Raw genomic sequence first — 18,554 nt, forward strand, 5'->3', positions numbered from 1 at the left:
ACTATTAACAGCCCGGCAGCAAAGGGAGACATTGCAGGGGTGGCAGATCCCCCAAGGCAGAGCAGCCTGGCGAGACCCCCTTTGCAGTACGCGCTCAGTCCCCGGGTGAGGGGTCCCTGCCCAGCCCTGCGAGCTGCCTCAGCAGCAGCGAGAGGGTGCCCAGGGTCCCTGCGGTCACTGCCAGGGCCACAGCGCCTTACCTGCATCTTCATGCCGTCGAGTCCCAGCCTGCGTGGAGAGAGAGCACATCACTGCAGCAGCCTGGGGAGCGTGGTGCTGTCCCCAACCTCCCGCAGCCCCCAGGCGTCTAACACTGCTGCTGGGGCACGGAGTACTGAGCTTCAGGGGCAGCCTTGCAGCAGGTTCCCCGGGGGCCCTGGCCTGCCCCTTCCCAGCCTGCCTGGGAGAACTGGAGCGAGTGGGACTCACTAATAAGGAGCCAATGTCTGGAGCTGGCTGCTGATCAGTGCAAGACCCCCCCGTTCGCATGTCCCCTGCACAGAGCTCCCTGCTCGTGGGGCCTACGCAGCGTGGTGGCCCTGGGGGCAGAGCGGGGTCCCCCATGGCAGGTCTGGGCAGCAGGTTCCCTGCTAGGGCCTGGGGACTCCCGCGCGGGGCAGAGTGGCTCTCTCTAGCTGAGCCCTGCGCTGTCTCCAGGGCTAGGGAGGTTCATGGGCCTGGCCTTACCAGAGGTAATCAGGGATCCTGGAGACATGCTCCTGGAAGGCTGGAGAGCTCTCCCTGTTGCCCGCCCTAAAGGGCTCGAGGGGACAACAATGGTCCGTCACCCGGTGTGCTTGGCACCAATAAAGACACCGAGGGGAGAAAGCAAGCCAAGTTTATTTCAGAGCTCTGAAATGGCACTAGGAGACCGGCATGTCTCAAATCCAGTGCAACAAATACAAACAAAGTTTACCTTTTATACTCCAAACTGTTTGCATACATCTCTTTGTCTGGCTGTTCCTCCTTACCCCTCCCTTCCAGACAACTGTTACAATAAACTCTACATAAGCTTGTGAGAAAACTTTCTCAGTCTTTGCGACCTTGGATTAGACGCCTGCAAACTAACTACCCCGCTTCTTATCTCTATTATTTCTGCTAGTGTGAGTGAAACTGCAGCCATCTGCTAAAAAGCTGACATTACATTTCTGCTTCAGCCTACTTCAGAGCATGTAAACAGTTAGCAGAGAAGTAGGTGAGAGTTCACAAGATGGGGTTTGGGGGTTCAGATAGGCCCAGAGCAAAAGAGCTTCATCGGCACTTTTGGCCTTCCACTCTCCCGAGTTACCTGGTAGCTATGCCTAGTGGACCCTAACATCCCCATCCACGTACCAGCCAACCAGCATGTTAATGGTCTTGGAAATCTGCCGAGAGAGAAGGCGTCACTCCCCTGCAGAGCGCAGTGGTGTTCGGCTTGGGCCTGCACAGCATGACCTGACCTCGTGACCAGCCCCAGAGCAAACCCCAGGCTGGGGGCTGTCTGCAGGCGAGCAAGAACGTCTACATGGGGCTCTGGTCACAGAACGGACCCCTTGGCATCCCCATGTCCGTTCCCCATCACAGGGCAGGAGATCACTCTCCAGCCACGGCCTTCCACCAGCTGACTCCACACCCCCCAGCTGTCTCCAGCAAAGACTCTGCAGAGCGGGGCATCTGGCACGCCCAGCCTCCACTGCCACTGTACAATGTCCAAGCGGTTGCTCACGCTCTCCTCTCCCGCCAGCCTGCTCATGCCCTTGTCATCCGCCATGAACTCTCCTGTGTGCAGCGCCCAGCACAGCAGGCCCTGAGCCTGCCTGGATTGCTGGTTGCTATGGTTACATGCCAGCAGCAGGGCATCTGTGTAGAGCTGGGGAGTCCCAGGCCGGTCTCTCCCGCACCTGGGCAGGAATTGGAGCCAGCTCCGTTGATTCGTTGGGAACGGTAACGAGCAGCCTACCGGGCCAATGCTGATGGCCTTGGTGAATCTGTCTTCAGCCTTGATGTGGTCGTACAGCTCCGCGATGGCTCGCTGCCTCAGCCGGGCGCTGTGGTGGGCTTCGTACACATTCAGGATGGCTGAGACGGGAACAAGAGAGACACAATAAGGAAACTCTTACCAGCTGCCTGGTTCCAACTCCTGTGCGAGCAGGGCCTGGCCCCGAGCCCCAGAGAGCTTCCCCCATCCCTTCCCCAGCTGGCCAGGGCTCTGGGGGGAGCAGGGCGAGAGCCCCAGGGACACAGCCCCAGAACGCTCCACACCTGGACTGAACCCTGGTTGTTTCACCTCTGCTCAGCCCGAGACAGGACCAGAGGGAAGGTGGGAAGCTGCTGAGTGGGGGACAGAACCCGAGGTATTAAGATTCACTCAGTGCCCCAGCACACAGCCCACGCTGGACTCAGCCTCCGCAGACACCTCAGAGACAGAGTGTTTGGAGTTGTTCTATGAGCCCTGATTCGGCACCAATGGCACCAGACAGTCAGGATGGGCCTGGGTTCAGCCTCCTCCAGCGGCAATCAGCACAGAGCCCAGCGCCTTTCCTACGGGCTGGACCCAGGTGGCTGCTGCTGGCTCGTGGCCGAAGTGAGCGAGCCAATGCTGCACACAGATCGCCCTCATGCCCACTGGGCAGGGCAGTAACTGTGGCACCATGCTGAGGCCAGGTGGGCACTGCTTTGTCAGGCACAAGCATTCCCTCCCGGGTTAGTAATGTACAGTCTTGCCAGCTTCTGGTCCCTGGCCACTCTGAGATCCCACGGGCAGGGCAAGGCTGACAGGAAGCTTGGGGGCTGCACTGGGGTTGGATGTGAGGTTATGGGGCAGCTCTCAACTCCGCCAGCGACTCACGGCAGTGGGGTCAGAAAACAACCTGCACATCAACTATCCCCCGCCCTGCCCTGGCCAGGCCCAGCCAGTGGCCTACTCACCATTGGCGAGTGTGAGCAGCCAGCTGTGCGGGGTGTAGAGATCGCAGGCAGCCACGTTATTCCTCTGGGCCGGCCAGTCAATGCTGGAGTAGTCCTGGACGTACAGCTCCTGGCAGGGAGCAGGCGGGAGATTAGCCATCCGCTCACTAGCGCGCCATGGGAGCAGACCCATGAGACAGCTGCAAGTGTCAGGCTGGTGGCGTTGGCAGCCAGGGGGAGTACAGCACGGAGCACGCAGGGCAGCACCGGGGACGGAGGGCAGCGCTGCCTGGCCCGCTCTGTGGCTCCACACCAGCCACCGGGACAGGTCCCATGTGGGAGCTGCTCCCAGCACCCTTTGCTAAGGAGAGTTAACAAGAGGAGAAAGCACCTTCAGATAGTGCCAGAGCACCTGAGAGGGGCACCGGGGCCCCATGCGGCCTGGGGGGGCACACAGCCCGAAGGGGGGGGCTACAGGGCCCACACAGGCCAGAATGGGGGGACCATGCTGGAGCATGCTCATGCAATAGGGAGGGCTTAATTCTGGCTGGAGGCCTGTGTGCCGGACTCCACCCCGCTCCAATTCACAGCAGGGCTCCCGGAGCCCAGTGGGCAGGGAGAAGACAGCCCCTAAGGCGTAACTCCCCTTCAGGCCTAGGGGTGTCAGGTGCCCAGCCTGAGACACCAAGTCTGATTCGCAAAGGGCAGGGCTCAGCGCTCTCAAATCAGACCCCTCCCAGGGGGCCGACGGGGCCTCCCAAAAATCACTCCTCCCTTTGGAAAGTGCAGGCCTTAGGCATTGTGAACAAGTGTGTGACAAGTACCTTGCCGTGGCATTCACAGGGAAAGCCTGCTCCCTGCACGACCCCAGACACTCTGCCCTTGGCTTTCCTTCCTACCTTGCCCTCCCAGCTCTCTCCTTCCTTCCCCAAAGCCCACCCCAATTTCTGCCCCATAGGGCTCCCTCCACCCCTCCCATCAGCCAAGCTTACCAGCACTGGAAGAGCATTAATGCGGCACCTACATGGGCTGTTTAAGGCGGGCACTCCCAGGCCCCCCGTGACTGTCCTCACCACTGAGTATCAGAAATAAGACTGGCAGGTGACTGGTAGAAGAACCTTCACAGGGAGAAGATACCAGGTACCGAAGGGCGGAGAAAGGCAGAACAAGAACCAGTGGCTGAAGCTATAAGGCCCAAACAGTGAACAACGAGGGTGATCAACCACCGGAATGTGCTGCCAAGGGAACTGGCAGACTCTCCATCTCTCGATGTCTTCAGCTCGCGACCGGCTGCCTTTCTGGAGGGCACACTGTACTGCAGCCAGACACGTCGCTGGGCTCAGTCCAGAGTAACTGGGTGACATTCTCTGGCCTGCGTTACACAGGAGCCTGACTAGATGATCTACCGGTCCCTTGATGTGATGAATCGAGCTCTGGGTCGTCACGCAGACAGCAGGGCATCGGTTCCATGCAGCTCCTGTTTGGAAGGTTACTACTGCGCCTATGAAGGCAAAGCCTTTCCATCTGCTAACGAGAGCTGGGATGCTGCACAGAGGTAACATGCCAGTGGCCACATACCGACATCGAGGGGCCCAACCCAGCCCGGGCCAGTCGTACCTCAGCATGGGCCAGTCGTACCTCAGCCCTAAGCGAAAGGGAAAGCATGGAAGGACCACGTGGCTCACTCAAGCAACATCCCCCTGAAGGAGCAGAAATGCAGCCCACACTACGTCAACGTACAGAAGCATCAGCTGTGACAGGGAAGGCGTAAGGAGGCTCAGAGGGAACCAGAATGGCCAGCAGCAAATAGGAACTTCTGTAAGTCCCGGAGAACCAGAAAGCTGGTGAGAGTCGCTGTCCCTGCTAGATCAGCAGAGGGTGAGCGGAACAACCAGAGAGGACGAGACACTGAGCAGCAGGGTTGCTAAAGTCTTCAGGGGGGAGGGATAGCTCAGTGGTTTGAGCACTGGCCTCCTAAACCCAGGGTTGTGAGTTCAATCCTTGAGGGGGTCATTTAGGGATCTGGGGCAAAAATCTGTCAGGGGATTGGTCCTGCTTTGAGCAGGGGTGGACTAGATGACCTCCTGAGGTCCCTTCATATTCTATGATTCACCACAGAGAATGAGGGGAGATTCCCACCCCTGTGCTCCTCTTTGGTAACAGAGATGAGGGACAGAGGTGTCAGACACGGGGCTGCTGAGACATGGCTCAGGGCCGTCGCAGTTAGTGCCCAGGCAAGGGGAAGACCCAGAAGCTCTGGTGGGACAGGGGAACAAGGGGCTGATGTGGGGATCACATCACAAGGAGCCCACAGGGATCTCCACCAAAGCACTGCCAGAGGCTGCAGCCCCTGGGATTTGCGCCCAATGAGGAGATTTGGGTCCATGCGACTAGCCACAGCTGGGCCATGGTGGGAAAGGTCTCCAGGACACCGTTACACAGGGTGAGGAGTGGGGAGGGTGCTCAGGGAGTTCATTTACCTGTCTGAAGCTCTGGACAAGCTCATTCTCCTCGGCAGTCAGGCGCGTGGCATAGCAGTAGCTCATCGGCAGGTACACCTGGCGGCAGTGACACCAGTGGAGGGGTGGGCTGGCATCCACGCCGGGAGCAGCCTGTCACACAACAGAGGGACGCTGTCGGCAGCGTGCGGGATGGGGAGTGGGGAGCCGCAGGGACACGGCACAGTTAAGGACAGGGGTGTGGGCAGTCAGAGGGGTAATGTGCCCAGGAGACACCCGGGGCCCAGGATAGCCGCTGCCTCAGCGTTAGAGCAGCCCTACAGGACAACGCACCGACCCCAGGCGATCGCTGCTCCATGCTCCTGGGGTGTGGGGGACCTGGAAGAGAAGCTGGAGACCTCGTTTGGAGCCAGGAGACTGTCTCCTCCAGCCCGAGGACAGCGTTCTGGGCTCTCCCAGCAACCCAGCAAGGCTGTTATCCTGGACAGGGCCTCTGCCAACAGACTGCATCTGATTCCCTGTGGTTTGTGTTAACTGGGTGCGGAGGGAGGCGCAGGGAATAAACAGCCTCTCCAGCGGGGAACATGCCAGTGGGCAATGCTGCCACTAGTTTCCCTGTAATCAGCCAGCTGCCTGAACTCCCTCACTTCACACTGCCCCCTGCTCCTGGCCCCACGGCCAGCTCGGGCACCAGCTGTCCCTGAGGGCTGGGGGAGTCTGCGGCACGCCCAGCTCCAGGAGAGGGACAGCCATGGCATGCCAAATGGGGAGGAACCGTGTCAGGACCCAGCACAGGTTCAGCCCCAGGAGGGAGGGACTTGGGGAGAGCGCAACGTGTGGGTCTGGAGGCTGACAGAGAGGGCAGGAAGGCTGGAGGTCGAGCAGGTGGGCCAAGCTTGGATGGGGGAGGGAAGGTCATCAACAGAACATCCCTCCCGCATCAGCCCACGCCCCGTGCCAGGAATGGTGCCTGGTTTCCGTGCCCGAAGCCTCCTGGCCCAGGCTGAGCGGGAGAATGGGGGACTGGTGCAGGCCGGGGATTACTCTCAGGTCCCTGGTGTTCGGCGTCGGGCTCTCTGCTGGGTGCTGCTGCGAGGGGACACGGCTGTGGCTTGGGACTGAAAATCAATACACTCTGCAGATACAGAATAGCACCTACCACAGCTCAGGGAACAGCGTGTTCATTCCCTCCCAGCTGTAAACGTTCAAGACGGCCAGCCAAAACTTCCCCCAGGACGGGATTCCCACAGCACCCCCTGGAGAGACAGACACAGATCTGGGCTCTGACGGCAGCCACGGGGGCCAGGGACACAGACCCTGCCATGTGACAGGGCATGAACAGAGGCTCCTGAATCCTGGTCTGGTCTGGTCGTGTGGCAGGCCAGGGACCCTGGAGAGCGGCAAGCCGGTGCGGTGGGCACACAACGGGCACTACACACCGACAGACACAGCCATTCAGAAACGACACCTGGGAAGCGTTTGCAACCAGTGAAGGAGCTGAGGTTTCACCGTCACCCCAGAAGGTAAGCGCGGCAGGGTGCTGGCACAGCAGGATGCAGCATGGGCTGTGACATGCCACACGTGCTGCAACAGCCAGGCCATGCTGGGAGAAGCTAAGGGCGGCAGGGCAGAAACTAACGTGCGAACTGCACATGCTGCCATACAGCCAAGGACAAGCCATTGCAAAGGCTCATGCCACTCTGGCCGCATGTCCCCTCGCCTACCACTCACCCCTTCGGAGCTGGGCAAGCCCTTCTCAACAGTCCCAGCCCCATGGCTGCTGGGGGGAGGACAGGATGCCGGAGAGCTCCAGCCACATGCTGACCTTTGCTGTGGAGGTTGATCCGAGCCCTCACGAGGTCCGGGTCATCCGGCCCAACCCCCAGGATCCTCAGGGACGTGTAGTTGAGCGCTGTGCCAAACACCGTCGATTTGTCTTCCACGTGCCTGCCACATACAGAGAGCAGGGAAGTCAGACATGGCCGAGCGCTCGTGCAATCAACCGAGACTGGTTTTATTGGGGCAAACCTACCCAGGGGGTTAAAGCTAACTGAGCAAACTAACTGAAAAGCAACTGCCCTGGGCCATGCTGCTGGGAAAAGGGAACGAAATGCTCCCAGCCCCTCACTCTAGTGGTCTCCCCATGGTGAAGGAGGGCTCTGGTCACGCCACGTGCTGGCCTCCACGGCACTGCAGCTCCAGCTCTCAGCATAGCTCTGAGCCGCTTCCCACATGTAAGGGAGCACCGGGCCAAGCTCTGGATGCTGCGGGGGAGCTTCAGAAGCACTCAGCCATGGCCTAGCCTGTCCCCGCTGAAGCCATAGGCAAGTGCTCTCGTCAAGGCAAGGGGGGGGCAGAATGACGCCAACACCGAGTACTTCGAACACCCACCGTTGCGTTGCTGTGTGATTCAGTACGGCGGCACTGCTGGAGCTAAAGTCACCCCGGAAATGCCGATGAAGCGGGGCTTGATTTGCTAATGAAATCAGAGTGTTTCCCTCCCAGGGGCCAGCTTGGGGACTGGTGGGATTTCAGGGATTTTGTTTAATAGGTTGAAGGTGAGACACAGAAAATGAGCCAGTTTTGAACATTCTCCCTCGTTTCCTTGTGCTCCTCTGGGTCCCCCTCACCTCCGCTGGAATAGGGAAACCTGCCTAGACAATGGCGGAGAGCTGGCAGTGCAGGCGTACGTTTCTACCATGATTGCTTTCCCTTTCACCAAGGCCTCTGATCACAGACCCTCCTCCTAGAGACGGGAAAGACACTTCTCCAGTGAAGCCAAGACAGAATGCACATAACAGCCAGAATGCCTCTGCAGACCAGCCCTGACACCACCCCAGCAATGTTCCCGGCAAACAGGTAAATGGAATGAACATCTCTATGCGTATACGGTTATGCTGTTAAGAAATAGGCCTGATATTTTGCACAAGTGCCATTTGACTCCGACAGACTCGGTAGTACCTGCTGCTAATCCCCAGCACCCTCCTACAGTTGTAATGGCAGAATCGGTGTCCCCTTCGGCTCCAGCACCCCCACAGGCTCTAGAGAGTGCCCCCTCGGTGGGATTGTATCCGTTGATTACTGAGAATGTGGTAGCCCGTCCAGGAACACAGGATCGTGCAACCCAGATTGTGCCAGTGTATTCTCATGTGCCTTTTAACCCAGTGCACCTAGCTGCCTTTAAGGCAGAAGCAGGGGAATTCTCAACGAATCCAAATCGGTTTATTTCAATCTTTGAAGGGTGTCTAGCAAGCCATAAGCCTGACTGGGATGATTGCAATATACTGATGAGAACCTTGTTGTCTGAGGTGGAGCGGAATTAGGTTATAGCCAAGGCTAAGGAGGAGGCACAGAGAAGGCATATAAGGTTTTAAAATGGAAAGCTATTGGACACCAGAGGTTGTACCGAGTAGAATCTTCAGAAGTGGGTGTGCTTGTCCTGGTTTGTTGCTCCAAAGCTCTGTATAGAAGTTATGTTACTGGAAGGGTGTATAAAGGCAATGTGTATGTGTTCATTGTTGGGAAAAGGTGTATGAGTGAAGAGTGGAAGGTTCCTTTGGAGGTTAAAAGTCAAGAAAGGGAGAAGGAAAAAGAACAGAACGAGTTAACTGGAAAATATAGCTAGCAAGCTCAGTCCAAAGATAAGATGCTGGCCCCATCCAAGGACATTGTTCACAGCTAAGACTTGGCTGACAACCAAGAAAAGGGGGGCCTGAATGTGCCCAAGCAACTATGAGATCTGCAAAATACTGCAAGGCATAAGGAGGACAACAGAAGGGTTAAAAAGCAGCTTTGCTGGACAGTATTGGCCCAGGGATTTAAAAATTCCCCCACTCTGTTCGGCCAGGCTCTGGCCAGAGACTTGGAGGAGTGGAATAATTCAGACAGAGCCCTGCTCCTGCAATATGTAGATGACTTGCTAATTGCTGCCATGGGTCTAATCCCTTGTCTCAAAGCCACTGTGAGTCTCCTGAACTTTGTTGGACTCCAAGGATAGAGCCTAGCTCGAAGCAAGGCTCAAATTGCTCTCTCAGAAGTACAGTATCTGGGATTTCACATAAGACAGGGGGAGAGGCAGCAATCAAATGACAGAAAGGAGGCTATCTGCCAAGTTCCTATCCCTAGGAACCGCAAACGGCTCAGGGCATTTTGGGGCATGGCAGGCTTTTGCAGAATATGGATCCCAGAGTTTGGACTGTGGGCTAAACCTCTGTATGAATGTGTTAAGGGAGCGGATCATGACCCCTTTCACTGGTCCCAGAAGCGGACAGGGCATTTAAAATCTTGAAAAGGAAGCTGATGGAAGCCCCAGCCCTGGGTCTGCCGGATCTCTCTAAGTCGTTCCAACTGTATGTGCATGAAAGGAAAGGGGTAGCCCTGGGAGTGCTTACTCATTATTAGGCACCTGGAAACGTCCCGTGGCATAGTTCTCTAAACAACTGGATCAAGTTTCAAAGGGGTGACCAGCATGCTTGAGGGCGGTCGCAGCCACTGCCCTAGTGCTTGGGGAAGCTGAAAAACTGACACTGGGAGGAACTGTGCAAGTGTATATTCCCCATATGGTCCGAGCCCTGCTGGATACTAAGGGTGGTCTCTGGCTCACACAGGCTCGGGTTGCTCGGTATAAGGCAAAACTGTTAGAGAATCCTGAAGTTACCCTGCAAACCTGTCCCTCCCTTAATCCAGCTACCCTGCTACCAGAGACAGAAAAGCAGGAACATGACTGTCTGGAAATCATAGATGCCCACTACTCCAGCTGCCCAGATTTAAAAGATCAGCCACTCCCAAATATTGACTTGGAATGGTATACGGATGGCAGTAGTGCCGTTGTAGATGGGCAAAGGAGGGCGGGTTATGCTATTGTGACCCTTCATGATACCGTGGAAGCTGAAAGTTTCCCTGCTGGGACATCTGCCCAGCTTGCTGAACTAGTGGCCCTGACTCGTGCACTCGAGCTGGCAAAAGACAAATGGGTTAATATCTTTACTGACTCAACTTATGCTTTTGGGGTATTGCATGCTCACGCTGGTCTGTGGAAGCAAAGGGGAATGCTAACAGCCCAAGGTTCCCTGGTTAAGCTTGGGTCTCAAATTCTCCGGCTGTTAGAGGCAGTACAACTCCCCTCAGCAGTAGCAGTGGTGCATTGCAGAGCCCATCAAAGGGAAGATCAAGATGTAACCAAGGGTAATGCCAGAGCAGACAGGGAAGCCAAGCGAGCTGCTACCCTGAAATCACCACCAGAGGAGAATGCCCAAATGCATGCCCTCATCCCATCAGTAGGTGAGCTTGCAGCCCCTCAGTACTCCCAAGAGGACAGAAACCTGGCTGACAGGCTCGGTCTCTGGAAAAGGAGGGATGGCTTTATTCCACAGAGGGAAAAATCCTCCTGCCCAAGGGCCTGATCCGACCAGTGTTGCAGAAACTGCATCAAACCACCCACGCAGGCAGAGAGGCTCTTATCCAGCTTATGAATAAATATTTTCTAACCTCTGGACTTAAACCCCTAGCACCACAGATACAGGCTGAATGTTTAATCTGCCAAAAGAATAACCTCGACCAGGAGTAGCAGTATTGCCAGCCACTCTGGAACCTACCCCAGGCCTAGGATTGGTGTGGCAAATAGACTTTACTGAGTTTCCCAGTACCCAAGGGTACAGGTACCTCCTTGTCTTGGTGGATCGATTCAGCGGATGTCCCGAAGCCTTCCCATGTCATAACAACACTGCCAAAACGGTGGCTCTTACGTTTGTCAAGGAGATCATTCCTCACTTCGGACTCCCCCAGTGGATGGAATCTGATAACGGAACACACTTCACATCTCAAGTTGTTCAAAAGATATCAAGTGCCTTGCAAATCCTCTGGAAGCTCCACACACCCTTGCGACCACAAGCCAGTGGAGTAGTGGAACACACAAATCAGACACTGTTCAATATCTTCATCAACGACTTAGATATTGGCATAGAAAGTATGCTTATTAAGTTTGCGGATGATACCAAACTGGGAGGGATTGCAACTACTTTGGAGGACAGGGTCATAATTCAAAATGATCTGGACAAATTGGAGAAATGGTCTGAGTTAAACAGGATGAAGTTTAACAAAGACAAATGCAAAGTGCTCCACTTGGGAAGGAAAAATCAATTTCACACATACAGAATGGGAAAAGACTGTCTAGGAAGGAGTACGGCAGAAAGGGATCTAGGGGTTATAGTGGACCACAAGCTAAATATGAGTCAACAGTGTGATGCTGTTGCAAAAAAAGCAAACATGATTCTGGGATGTATTAACAGGTGTGTTGTGATCAAGACACGAGAAGTCATTCTTCCGCTCTACTCTGCTCTGGTTAGGCCTCAGCTGGAGTATTGTGTCCAGTTCTGGGCGCCGCATTTTAAAAAAGATGTGGAGAAATTGGAAAGGGTCCAAAGAAGAGCAACAAGAATGATTAAAGGTCTTGAGAACATGACCTATGAAGGAAGGCTGAAAGAATTGGGTTTGCTTAGTTTGGAAAAGAGAAGACTGAGAGGGGACATGATAGCAGTTTTCAGGTATCTAAAAGGGTGTCATAAGGAGGAGGGAGAGAACTTGTTCACCTTAGCCTCTAAGGATAGAACCAGAAACAATGGGTTTAAACTGCAGCAAGGGAGGTCTAGGTTGGACATTAGGAAAAAGTTCCTAACTGTCAGGGTGGTTAAACACTGGAACAAATTGCCTAGGGAGGTTGTGGAATCTCCGTCTCTGGAGATATTTAAGAGTAGGTTAGATAAATGTCTATCAGGGATGGTCTAGACAGTATTTGGTCCTGCCATGCGGGCAGGGGACTGGACTCGATGACCTCTCGAGGTCCCTTCCAGTCCTATAATCTATGAATCTATGACACTTAAGCGACACCTCTCAAAGGTCTGTCAGGAGGCCTTTCTTAGGTGGCCTGATGCTTTGCCCCTTGTGTTACTCCATATTCGCGCTCTCCCCAAGGGCAGGTTAGGGCTTAGTCCCTTCGAGATTATATTTGGAAGGGCATGGCCTCTGAACGGTACACCGGTTCTGGCAGGAGAGTGGGAAATGCGGTGTGGTTTTTTGTCTCAGTACATCTGCTCTCTGTCTGCTGTTCTTTCTTCTCTTCACAGATACACCAAAGATTCACAGCCTCTTCTGCTGGATGCCCCTGTCCACTCCTTACAGCCTGGTGACTCCGTTCTCATGCGGACCTGGAAGGACGAACCTCTCCAAGAGAAGTGGAAGGGACCCCACACCGTCCTGCTGGTCTCCCACACGGCAGCAAAGGTCGAAGGGCACAAGAACTGGATTCATCACTCTCGACTGAAAGCAGTACCCACTCCTGAACAGTGGACTGTCCAGCCTGCAGAGAAGACTGCCAGTGACGATTTGGGACTTAAGCTGTTATTCAAAAGACAGTAAGGGTCACTGGGAATGCCTGGTGATCTCTCTGAACAGCCACAGCGCACTCCCCGCGAGAACCCTGAGCATTGGTTCTGTCTATTCACAGTAGGCCGACCTAGCCTATGGTCCTGGTCCTTTTATTTCTTGATTTGTTTGGTGTCACTGATTCTTATCTTCTGGGCATTTGGGTTGTTGTAATCACAATATAGATTCAGGTTTAGGGTCTCTCACAACATTCCTTTTTGTCACAGAAGCAATCCTTCTGTTACCTACTGTTTCACCCACCTCGCATGCAGGATGGGGAGCTATCCCTACAGACATGGCTACCAATACCTATGAGGCCCTGAAAATTGCCTTTGCCCATGAGTTCAATCTCTCCCACTGTTGGATATGTGCCCAGTCTCCTCACCATTCGGCGGGATTGCCCTGGAGAGTAGTTCCCCAAAATTGGTCAGACTTTTGTCAAAGGTGGATGGTTACCAGCAGCAGCACCTCTGACAATTTAAGTTGGGATCCAACTGTACAGCAGAAGCTCCTTATGGCCTACACAATGGCTCCTGGGATTCCCACTATAGTAGCACTCTTAAGCCCCAGCCTATTCGTCTACGCCCTCCACCCACTGGTCTCATATGTTATCAGCAAGCCAGTACAAGTAATCATATCTGGTTTGCAGGCATTAGTAGGTGTAAATTTAATATTAGTCCTGGTATAAGTCTCACTATTCCTGTACTAAATGCCACCAGTTGGCAAACTGGCACTGCATTCTTTGCCCTTTCCCCACAAGCCACCCTACGGGACCTACAAGGTAACAATGGAAAGGCTAGTTATGGTGAAGCATTCTGGATTTGTGGTAATAGTGCCTACAAATGGCTTCCTCATGCTTGGCATGGTAGCTGTTACAAAGGCTATCTCACTCCTCCCCTCCGTGTTCTATCCCAGGCTCCCTCAGGTCACCCTCGGTACTATCGATCCTTGAGAGCTACCATTGAACCCATCGGAGAAGGAGACAGGTTTGGAATGATATTCCTCCCTACTTATGGGGTGGGACGGCTAGCCCAACTCTACAGAAGACTTCCTAAATTTCTCACTCAGTTTGCCAATGATACCCTAGCCATAGAAAAAGGTATAAGCTCTGAGCTGTACCAGCTTCGATTGCTGTCTCTACAAAACCGCCGGGCCCTAAGATTATGTGTTAGCCTCACGGGGCGGGGTCTGTGCCCTTATTGGAGAAGAATGTTGTACCTATGTCCCAGAGTTTTCACAGGATATTAACAAGCACATCTTGTCAGCTGAACAGGCCTTGAACCAGTGGAAGGCCCAGGAAGGAGAACCCACTATTTTTGATTCCCTTTGGGGCTGGTTACCTGGTCTAGGAGGACTAGGGGGAGGCATTGTTCACATCTTGCTCACAGGTGTTGTGATATGTTTTGTTCTTTTCCTTTTGCTAGCTTGCTGTAAAGTGCTCATACATAAGATTTGTACCTCCCATTCCCCAGAAGTTCCTTTATACTCTCTCATTGATGATCCCAGTTGCATGGAACTTAATCGCATGTTGTCTTTAGAGTATGAGAAAACTCTGCCAAAGGTTTGTTGAGTGTTCTCAAAGGAGGGAATTGTTGACGTCACTAGACATAGCTACCAGGTAACTCGGGGGAGTGGAAGGCCATAAGTGCCGATGAAACTCCCCTGCTCTGGGTCTAAGTGAGCCACAGTAACTCCATCTTGTGAACTTTCACCTACCTACATGCTCACAGCTTAATGCTGAAGCAGAATATGTAATGGTCAGCTTTTTCTAGCAGACAGCTGCAGTTTCGCTCACACTAGCAGAACTTTTCGTGATAATGCGGGGAAAGGGGGAGGGAAAGGCCTAGTGCGTAGAGCTTGCAAGGTCGAAGATAAGCATGTGAACGGGAACTTTTCTAATATACTGCCTGCTGTAACTGTTGTCGCGGAGGGAGGGGTAGGAAGAAACAAGAACAAAAGGCTTACTGAAAACAGCTTGGAATATAAAAGGGAAAACTTGCTTGTATTCGCTGCGCTTATGATTTGAGACATGCTGGTCTCCTGAGTGCCTTTTCAAGATCTCGAATAAACTTGGTTTGCTTCTCCACCCTGGTGTGTCTATTGGTGCGACGCACACCGGGCAACGAACCCTGTTGCCCCCTCAGGGCCCTCTGGGCCAGCAACACCCCTATAGAGCTGATCTATCACATATAGGATGACAACCTAGTGCCTCTGCCATCACTTACTCCATTAGCTCAAGTGGCAGAAGTCTGTGCAGTGGATCTAAAAATTCATCGGCAGGGTTGGAGCCATGCGAGTTTCACGATGATTCCACATGACAGAATTTCTGGGGCAGTTCAATTTTGATTTTTACAAAAAAACCTGGGGAAATGCATACAGAAATAGGGTGACCAGATGCCTAAATAGGGGAATCGCAAGTAGGAGCAGAGAGGTTATTTTATCTCTGTATTTGGCACTGGTGCAATCACTGCTGGAATGCTGTGTCCCGTTCTGGGGTGCACAATTTAAGAAGGATGTTGATAAATTGGAGAGTGTCCAGAGAAGAGTCACAAGACTGATTAAAGGATTATAAAACATGCCGTATAATCATCGACTCAAGGACCTCAATCTATTTAGCTTAACAAAAAGAAGGTTAAGAAGTGACTTGGTTATAGACTGTAAGTATCTACATGGGGAACTGTAGCGGGGTGAACGCCGCTGCAGCCCTGACGGGGTTGGAAAAGCCCTGCTGAGGACTGGGGCTGTGTAGAGTAGCAAAACCCTGGGTGATTGGGGAAGTGGCTGCAGCTGGGGCCACGCCCCAAACGGAGCCACTCAGCCTGATAAGAAGGCCAGGGCAGGCAGAAGCTGAGGAGTCTCCCTCTGACAGGAGAGAGAGACAGGCCTGGCTGCAGGGGGCTCACGGGGCACCTAGAGTGAGGCAGGGCTGGGGAAAGGCCTTGGGGGTTGGGAAGCCCTAGGCCAGCAACTCCCCAGGCTGCAGGGCCTGGTCCTAGGCCCACGTAGGTATTGGGGTTGCAGGGTAAGACAGAAAACACAGATGGATACAACACACAGCCAGGAAGCGCAGGTACCAATAAGACAATGATGACCACAGTGATAACCATTTGATAGTATATTTAGTGCGTGTCAGATGCAGAGGGAGCTGCTGCTTTTCATAAGTTGCATTAATAACAATCAGTGTAGAAATAATTAGGAAGCACACGCTGTGACAGGTTGGGTCACAGAAACACCCTGGGGACTGCCACCTGATGTGCTGAGACTACCTCTGAGCCCATTTTCCCAGGCAGCTTGGGACTTCGGTACCCTGTCTTGTTGAGCCAGACAGACTAGCCTGCTGCAAAAACAGACCCAGGTCTGAACCACGTCTCCAAAAGCTGCAGGCTTAACTGAAAACAGCTTAAGAAGTGCTCCTGTCTCCAGCACCCAGATACCCAGTTCCCCATGGGGTCCAAACCCCAAATAAATCCATTTTACTCTGTATAAAGCTTATACAGGGTAAACTCATAAATTGTTCACCCTCTATAACACTGATAGAGAGATATGCACAGCTGTTTGCTCCCCCAGGTATTAATTACTTGTTCTGGGTTAATTAATAAGGAAAAAGTGGTTTTATTAAATATAAAAAGTAGGATTTAAGTGGTTCCAAGTAATAACAGACAGAACAAAGTAAATTACCAAGCAAAATAAAACAAAAACAAGCAAGACTAAGCCTAATAAAGTAGGAAACTAAATGCAGGTAAATCTCACCCTCAGAGATATTCCAATAAGCTTCTTTGACAGACTAGGCTCCTTCCTAGTCTGGGTCCAGCAATCACTCACATCCCCGTAGTTACTGTCCTTTGTTACAGTTTCTTTCAGGCATCTCTTTGGGTTGGAGAGACTATCTTTTGAGCCAGCTGAAGACAAAATGGCGTGGTTTCCAGGGCTTTTTATATTCTCTCTCGTGGGCGGAAACCCCTTTGTTCTCCTGTGCAAGATCACAGCAACAAGATGGAGTCTGTAGCCACCTGGGCAAGTCACATGTCTGTGGATGATTCTGCTTTTTGCAGGCCAACGTCATTGTTTACACGTTAGTTTGAATGTTCCCAGGAAAGCTCAGATGTGGACTGGTGTCTCCCAAAGTCCATTGTTAGTTAATGATCCATTGTCTACAGCCAAGCCCTAAGATACAACCGAATTTGCTCCAACCCCTCAGACAGAGACAAACACCTACAAGATCTTTATCAAGCATTCGTAAAACTACAATACCCACCTGGGGAAGTGAGGAAACAGATTGACAGAGCAAGACGGGTACCCAGAAATCACCTACTACAGGACAGGCCCAACAAGGTCAATAACAGAACACCACTGGCCATCACATACAGCCCCCAGCTAAAACCTCTCCAGCGCATTATCCACGATCTACAACCTATCTGGAAAATGATCCCTCACTCTCACAGACTTTGGGAGGCAGGCCAGTCCTCGCGTACAGACAACCCCCCAACCTGAAGCAAATACTCACCAGCAACTACACACCACACCACAGAAACACCAACCCAGGAACCATTCCCTATAGCAAACCTCGTTGCCTACTCTGTCCCCACATCTACTCTGGCGACATCATCAGAGGACCCAACCACATCAGCCACACCATCAAGGGCTCATTCACCTGCACATCCACTAATGTTATATATGCCATCATGTGCCAGCAATGCCCCTCTGCTATGTACATTGGCCAAACCGGAGAGTCCCTCTGCAAAAGAATAAATGGACACAAATTGGACATCAGGAATGGTAACATACATAAGCCAGTAAGTGAACACTTCAATCTCCCTGGTCATTCTATTACAGATTTAAAAGTCACTATCATTGAACAAAAAAACTTACGAAACAGACTTCAAAGAGAAACAGCAGAACTAAAATTCATTTGCAAATTTAACACCATTAATCTGGGCTTGAATAGGGACTGGGAGTGGCTGGCTCATTACAGAAGCAGCTTTTCCTCTCCTGGAATTGACACCTCCTCATCTATTATTGGGAGTGGACTACATCCACCCTGATTGAATTGGCCCTGTCAACACTGGTTCTCCACTTGCGAAGTAACTCCCTGCTCTCCATGTGTCAGTATATAATGCCTGCAGCTGTGACTTTCACTCTATGCATCCGAAGAAGTGAGGTTTTTACCCATGAAAGCTTATGCCCAAATAAATCTGTTAGTCTTTAAGGTGCCACCAGACTCCTTGTTGTTTTTGTAGATACAGACTAACATGGCTACCCCCGATACTATTCTATACTTAGATTCACCAAGCCAGTAAAACAGCGTCTGTAATACCACGCTGGTTACCAAAAAGACAAAAGCTATTTCCTTTAAGCAATGCAGCCTTTGGCTCCCATCCAGACTGCCAAATCTTGAATAGTGAGAGATTACTAACAATCTTATTCACTGTAGTTAAAGTTCTACCAATCCAAGGGATGAGACACATTGCCTATCAGGTCAATGAATATTTCAGATCTCATCCAAATACATGTTTACAGCCAATCCTTATTAACTAAATCGTTTACAGCCAATCCTTATTAACTAAATCTTAGATTTATTAATAAAAAGAAAAAAGAAAGAAGAGTTTTGCTATGGTTAAAAGATCAATATACATGCATATCTGAGTATGTGGCCCCCACGTAAAAGCAATTGGGTTCAGCTCTCCTGTTCCAGTCCAGGTGCACCCTACTTTGGTGTAATGAGAAGGGTGGGGCTGCCCCTGGAGCAAACCCCAATGAGAACTTAGAGCTAGTCGACACTAGCTCCAATGC

General features: G+C 52.5%; 2 protein-coding genes and 2 long non-coding RNA genes across 6 annotated transcripts in view; 2 read left to right on the forward strand and 2 right to left on the reverse strand.

Moving 5' to 3' along the window:
• Positions 1 to 18,554, forward strand: part of LOC135972145 (microtubule-associated protein 2-like) — a 957,474-nt gene that overhangs the window by 719,036 nt on the left and 219,884 nt on the right. The window contains exon 3 of one of the 3 annotated variants that reach the window (XR_010591424.1): positions 3,882 to 4,100. The exons of the other annotated variants lie outside the window; for them this stretch is intronic. The gene's annotated coding sequence lies outside the window, so the exon portion shown is untranslated. The remainder of the gene's footprint in view (positions 1 to 3,881; positions 4,101 to 18,554) is intronic. 3 annotated transcript variants of the gene reach the window in all.
• On the reverse strand, positions 1,502 to 3,848 carry LOC135974202 (uncharacterized). Its single transcript, XM_065561249.1, has 2 exons — positions 2,908 to 3,848; positions 1,502 to 2,058 (listed from the first exon to the last, which is right to left on the reverse strand). The coding sequence occupies exons 1-2, from the start codon at positions 3,077 to 3,079 to the stop codon at positions 1,517 to 1,519; spliced, it is 714 nt and encodes a 237-aa protein (XP_065417321.1). The 5' UTR covers positions 3,080 to 3,848; the 3' UTR covers positions 1,502 to 1,516.
• Positions 5,463 to 7,353, reverse strand: LOC135974216 (uncharacterized). The gene is made up of 3 exons (XR_010591439.1): positions 7,171 to 7,353; positions 6,505 to 6,601; positions 5,463 to 5,498 (listed from the first exon to the last, which is right to left on the reverse strand). It is a non-coding gene; the product is annotated as an uncharacterized LOC135974216 (long non-coding RNA).
• LOC135974214 (uncharacterized) lies at positions 6,727 to 14,757 on the forward strand. Its single transcript, XR_010591437.1, has 3 exons — positions 6,727 to 6,868; positions 8,069 to 8,204; positions 12,467 to 14,757. It is a non-coding gene; the product is annotated as an uncharacterized LOC135974214 (long non-coding RNA).

This window comes from Chrysemys picta, chromosome 11 (assembly GCF_011386835.1).
Source record: "Chrysemys picta bellii isolate R12L10 chromosome 11, ASM1138683v2, whole genome shotgun sequence".
NCBI classification, from domain to species: domain Eukaryota; kingdom Metazoa; phylum Chordata; order Testudines; family Emydidae; genus Chrysemys; species Chrysemys picta.

What these genes read in the sequence shown, in the direction of transcription:
- LOC135974202 (XM_065561249.1), bottom strand. Translation starts at nt 3,079, where the DNA reads ATGGGTCTGCTCCCATGGCGCGCTAGTGAGCGGATGGCTAATCTCCCG. An exon ending in GCTGCTCACACTCGCCAATG is followed by an intron (nt 2,059 to 2,907) that starts GTGAGTAGGCCA and finishes TTCCCGTCTCAG; the next exon opens with CCATCCTGAATGTGTACGAA.